Source organism: Monodon monoceros, unplaced genomic scaffold, assembly GCF_005190385.1.
Source record: "Monodon monoceros isolate NGI ecotype Baffin Bay Population unplaced genomic scaffold, NGI_Narwhal_1 Super_Scaffold_7, whole genome shotgun sequence".
NCBI lineage: Eukaryota > Metazoa > Chordata > Mammalia > Artiodactyla > Monodontidae > Monodon > Monodon monoceros.
Genome location: NW_021703784.1, coordinates 43,592,870 through 43,599,310, shown reverse-complemented (window position 1 = coordinate 43,599,310; position 6,441 = coordinate 43,592,870). Strand labels below are relative to the sequence as shown.

The following is a 6,441-nucleotide window of genomic DNA, read 5'->3' as shown; positions in this document are numbered from 1 at the left end:
AGGAAAGAAGGAAATGAAGCCAATAAAGGTTGCAGCAGGTGGGAAGGTTTCCCCTGTGGGAACCAAGGACTATTAGTACCACTGGGGTTGTCTAAGAGGCTGCATAGAGCATGCCTCAGAACTGGTCTTCCCAAGAGACAAAGAACCTAAGGTATTCACCCCCCAGTCCCTGCTATCATTGGTTTTGGGCTGCTCTGGAGACATTAACTCACTGGCCTGCCTGCCTCATGCGTCAAGAGCTCCAGAGGCCAGAGAATGCCCTTAGGGAAAGGGTCACAAAGACAAATAATAGGAAGCTGTGTGGTTGGTACTTATGGAAACAATGACTGCCAAGATAATAAGGAGAGGATACCCAAAAACATCTGTTACAAAGCTCCTGTGAGTGCATTATGAATATTAATGAAAAATAGTGCCTTTAAACAGTAGTAGCTACCTGCAGCATACCTGCACCACAGCCATTGTGTAAAGCAAGATAGCACCATGCATAGTTTAGTTGTTTCTCTGTATGTTGATTAGCTTGGCACCTTTCCTGACCAGAATATATGAGGATATATTCCTCTGCTTAACCAAAAACGTGTATATGTACTGCTTGCTTTCCTGACCTAAATGCCAATGTGAACTGTAGATATAGATGCTTTGAATTCATCTCCGTTTTAATAGTACCATTCCTTTAAGTGCATATTTCACATCTCTTTTTGGAAATTAAATTTTAGAAATGGGTCTTGAGAACTATGGACACACAGTCAACAAAAAAGTTTAGAATACTAAGAAACTTAAAGCACTTGCAGAAATAAGGAAACAGCATCTTTTAATGTTTTATTTTCACTTGTGAAAATATATATAATATGTATTACACGCACAGAAGAGTCCCACAGCTTGAGTGGGACTAAAAGAGAAAGCTAAAAGAAAGGCACATACCAGGGGCAGTCTTTTCATAAAGTTTTCAGTTAAACCAACATTCAGGGCATGGCAAGGGACAGTAAAAGCAACAAAAGCACAGGAAGCCTGTGTACATGACTCTGAAGAGCTAAATCAGAGACAACTTTAGGTCTGTTGAGAATTGAGGTCATCTCTGGAGAAAATACTGTTTCTACTTAGTAGGCCTGTCAGACCAGCAGAGGATGTACTGAAATCTGAACAAAGACACCAGGGGCAAAGTGAAAGCCAATGCTTAACTTGACAGCTAGCCTGTTCTTCTCCCCCTTCTCTTTCAGACCTGAGGCCTTGGCTGACTCAAAGAAGCAAATAACTGGGCCGACTCTGGCCCTGCACAATTATGGTCAGCTACAAGACAGAATTTTGTAACAAACTAAATATTTTAAAAGCTTGTAAACACTGTGCTGATGCTGAGAAAAACATAAAAAGAACATTTGCTATTTCTCTTAGAGGAAAGATACAGGCACAGATCTTTGGCTTTGCCCCAGGTGTATCCCTATCCTGATATTTGCCCAAAACGGTAGGAACTGAGACACAATTCATGAGATGATTGGATCACTTCCATCATAGGCCAGCATAGGAGCCTACTAGGATTTAGCACAGCTGGAGCAGCTGACAACCCTGGGAGATGTGAGATGGGGCTTCACGATGTCAGGCTGAATGGATTCCATCAGGTCACACTCGTTCGCAAGTATATGTTTCACCAGGCATCTGGAAGCTTCATCAATGTTGATATTTTCCTAAGGGGAGAAAACAGCTCTTATTATTCAATATTCTACAGTGATGCTATGGCGGAGATTTATATGAGACAAAAGGGCAGTATTTAAATATCTCTTCCTAAACCCTATCCATGCATCCTCTTTCTATTCCCTTCACTCTCATTTATTACCTCTAAGAACTTTACTCTTTAGTCCTTCACAAAAGTGAAGTATGTATTTGTTTTGTCACTTAGGAGGAATAGTGTTTGGTGGGCTCACTTAGTAGACTGAATTTAAGTTAGAGGGCAATTGTCTTATTTTGACATACTCTTACATTATAGAATAATATTGTAGAAGACACAGTAAGTCTTCAATGTAAATTAGGTTCATAATTGCACTCTCCCACATACTACTTTTGTGAACTTGATATGAAATAGGAATAATAAGACACCTCTTGCAGCAGTCATTAGTGGTTTCACAAGTACTTCTGGCTCTTTGCCTTCCAGTCAAATGGTAGGAGTGCCCTGCTCTGACCTCTTCGAAGTTAGGCATGGACATGTGACTTTCATGGGACAATGAAATGGGAGGATAAATGATGTGTCTCACTTTCACTTTCGTGTAGAAGCAATAAGAGACAATGCTCAATTCACCATGTTCTTTTCTCCCTGCTTCTGCAAACATAAAAAGCACAGAGATGGAAATTCTCTTGGCCTAAGTCTATGAATGAGGTTCAAAAAGAACCAAGTATCCTATGATGATTCATGTAGGATGAATGAGAATTATGACTTTAAGCCACTGAGATTTGGGGTTGTTTATTACGGTGACATTACTTAGACAATCCAGGTGGACATAACTCTTCAAAGAAAAATATGAAATCAGAAGTATGAATCTAGTTTCAAGAATGAACTAAGCTTCAACTTGGAGAAAATATGGAACAAACCTTTGAATCTAAAATATATTGTTTCGTAAGGTAGATAGCTAGTGGGAAGCAGCCGCATAGCACAGGGATATCAGCTCGGTGCTTTGTGACCGCCTGGAGGGGTGGGACAGGGAGGGTGGGAGGGAGGGAGACGCAAGAGGGAAGAGATATGGGAACATATGTATATGTATAACCGATTCACTTTGTTATAAAGCAGAAACTAACACACCATTGTAAAGCAATTATACCCCAATAAAGATGTTAAAAAATAAAATAAAATAAAATAAAAAATAAAATATATTGTTTCATTCTTGGGAATCCATTCCATGGCAATAAAAGCATTTGTGCCTCAGGAAAGATGTACAAGAATGTTTATTGTAGAAATTTTCATAACCAATAAAGAAAGAAAACAGAAAAACTGGAAAAGCTGAGGACGCTCATGAACAGGAATGGAATACACACAACATGGAATATTATGCAATCACAGAACATGGATGAACCTTGAAAACATCAGGCTAAGTGAAAGAAGCCAGTCACGAAGGACCACATATTGTACGATTCATTTACATGAAATGTCCAAAACAGGCAAATCCAAGGAGACAGAAAACAGATTGTTGGTGGTTGGCTAGGGCCGGGTGGGGAGAGGGGTTGTAGGGAATTGGAGTGATTGCTAGTGGATGCAGGGTGGGTGGCGTTTCCTTTTGGAGTGATGAAAATGTTCTAAAATTGGTTGTGGTGATGCCTGCACAACTCTGGATATACTAAAAACCATTGGATTGTACACCTTAAAGGGGTGAATTGTACGGCATATGAATTACATCTCAATAGAGTTATAGGAAAAGAATGAGATTACTGGGTCAAATATATATATATAGTTTATTCAGTAACTATGGATTAAGTTGCCTTTTCTCTGCTAGTCAGAAAACTGAGAAATACAGAATATTTACTACTAATATACTAAACAAAAAACCTTGATCTCTTGTAAAGTCAGATTTGACTGTCTTTATCACAATTTGTAGAACTTCTCTGATGTGTCTCCTTATATTCAATGGAAAGAGAGAAGGACATTTTTGTGAAACTGTTTTGCCCCAAGGCCTTGTTGCCCAATCTGAAGTATAACTATTTATACCTGATTTTTGTATGTATGTCAGTGTTGCTGATATATTTTGAGATCATTGCATGAAATCATATTACATGGAAGATGTATTGCATGAAATCATATTACATGGAAAATGTAAGAGGTAGTGATGTTTTCCAAATGGTATCTATGGCTAATGCAATTAGGTGTAAATGTTCATTGGCACATTTCCGATCATTCAAGCCCAACCCTGAGCTCACTTGCTATGAAAGCGTAAGGTAACTTTTCAAGTTCCAGAAATAACAAACCTCTCCCATTTACAGAGCCTTAATAAAAATTCCTCTGAGGGTTTCTAAATCTAAAACAAGGTGAAGCTCTGGTTGCTTTTTTGTTTGTTTGTGATGTTGTTTTTACTCGTTTTTATACCAGACCAGAATTCACGTCTCTGAGCTTCCCTTTCCTCATCTGTATGACGTTCTCAATGAGAATACTTATCTAATAAAAAGTTGCTTTTCTTTATGGGATGCAGGGGTTATTGGTGCTTTCACAGTGCTGGGCACTTCATATACATAATCTTATTTAAACCTATTTAAAGCCCTATAAGACAAGGATTCGTTTTTTGTTCTTATTTATTCCGTTGTTATTGTTGGGGTAGAGGTGAGTGACCTTTCTCCCTTCAGCTGAACTATCTACCTTATGCCATGGAAACCAGTCCATAGACAGTAGCCATGCTTCTGCCCTCTTCCCATTGCCCATGCTCACCATGCCTTCTGTCATTCTTCTTCTTCCTAGTATCAGGCCCAGGGATCACACTGAAATGACCTGCTCCCAGGAAGTAATCTGACGTAGGCAGAGTCTGGATCTTTGGGACAGACCCAGGTCAATGCTTTGCTCTCAGGTCCAGCCACTTGTTTACGTGATCAGTTAGAAGCCTGGCCCATGGTCTTCCACTGCCTCTTATTCAAGGAAAGTGGGAAAGTGTAGCTTCACCTAGCCTCCCAGGCCTTGGCCTCTAGGGCCAGCACATCTCACTAATGAAGGTGCTTTCCTAGCCATTAGTAAACATATACTTTGATTCTCTTTTGCCTATTGCTTGTGTGTTGGGGAACGAGCCCCAAATACCAAACACAGGATATCATCGTATCTGTTTACAGGTAAGAAAACTTAAGTTTAGAGAGATTAAGAGACCTCCCCCACAAAAGCATGCAGCAGGTGGGTTTGAGGGCCAAAACTCACACCCAGGTGTTTCTGACATCAAAGCCTGGCTCTTACCAAGCTATATTCCTTTTCAAGACTTTTGAAAATCAAGTGCAATAACAAATAAAAGTTCTTACTACAGGGTTAGGCCCAGTGGATGCAAAATAAATCTTAGTCCCCTTCTCTTTCATAAAGCAAGTTTTAAGCATCAAAAAGGGCCTTCCTTCACATACAAGTTAGATTTGACAGGAGTATATTTAATACCTCCACTCAAATATTAACATCATAGTTAAATAGGGTTTTCTTTCATTAATGTACAAATTGGCAAAATCTGCTAACGAAGAGGGTGAAGTGTGGACAAATGAATGAAAATCCATCATCATTATGAGAAGGACAACTAAAACCTAAGTCCAATTAGTGGCAGCCTAGCAGGATCATTTTAGTAAAAGATAAGATGATGCTGGTGAAATTGTGACCTTTAACCCACTGAGTAAAGGCTGGCTGGTGTCAGGACTAAGGCAGGAGATTATGCAGGATGGGGCTCTGGACCAAGGAAACCATCAGAACCAAGGAGCAGCTGTACCTGCTTTTAGATTTTATATAGGAACAGGGTAGCAGTCCATGATGACTGAGTCACAGTCATTCAATTAATATTATTTAGAGTCCCACTAAGTATGAGGCATACAAAGATAAAGAGGTTAAAATAAGCTCTGTCCTTGACTGAGCTTATACTAGCAAGGTAAACAGCAGAGGTATATGGTTGGAAAGGGCATCTGGAGCCGGGTTACTGTAGAGCCTTGAACGCTAAGTTGGCCAGATAGAGTCACTGAGGCTTTTTTGCAACTCAAGTGTCAATAAACACAATCCGATACTAGACAAAACTATATGGACCCTTAGCACTCTTTTTAATTACTTAATCTTTCAGTGAGCACTTAGGAAATACCTATCATGTGTACCGTGGTGCTGGTTGCCATGGCATACCTATTTCAGATTGGAACCTTCAAGAGGAAGCCGGGAAGAGGAGCAAGTACTTATATTGATCACATGCTTTCTACAAAAGGGTACAATGTATAGTGTCTAGAGGACAGGTCTGAAGCCAAACTCTAATCTCAGCTCCCACTTTCTGCTTGTGTGACCTTGGGAACACTGTTTCAACCACTCCACTCCACACCTAAGTTTCCTCCTCTGTGAAAAGGGAATCAAGAGATCTACTTTATAGGCAATTTAAAGTTAATACATGTTAATACTTAGAATATGTGAGACACTTAGAACAGTGAAGGGGAAAGGGCATACATTCAATAAATGTTATCTACATATTCTCCTCAATTAATTTTCAGGAGAACATGATAATGTGTGTATTCTATTCCTTCACTTTGCAGCTGAAGAAACTGAGATTAAGTAGGCATAAGTGGCTGGTCCCAAGACACACACTGGTAAGTGGTAGGGCCAGGTGTGAGTCCAGGGAGAACAGTAAACACTAATATTTGCCGTGATCTTTACTATATACTCACTACAAAAAGGCAAGATGTATAGTGTTTAGGGCACATGCTTGGAGCCTCTTATCTCAAGTCCCCCTAAATATTTCCCCCAAATAAATAAAGGAACACAGCATG

At 39.8% G+C, this 6,441-nt stretch overlaps 1 protein-coding gene across 1 annotated transcript in view; it reads right to left on the bottom strand.

The window, feature by feature from the left end:
* Positions 1–803: 803 nt before the first annotated feature.
* Positions 804–6,441, bottom strand: part of RAB38 (RAB38, member RAS oncogene family) — a 70,731-nt gene continuing 65,093 nt past the window's right edge. Inside the window, exon 3 of the mRNA XM_029208430.1 lies at positions 804–1,676. Coding sequence (XP_029064263.1) covers positions 1,524–1,676 — 153 coding nt within the window. The 3' untranslated portion in view covers positions 804–1,523. The remainder of the gene's footprint in view (positions 1,677–6,441) is intronic.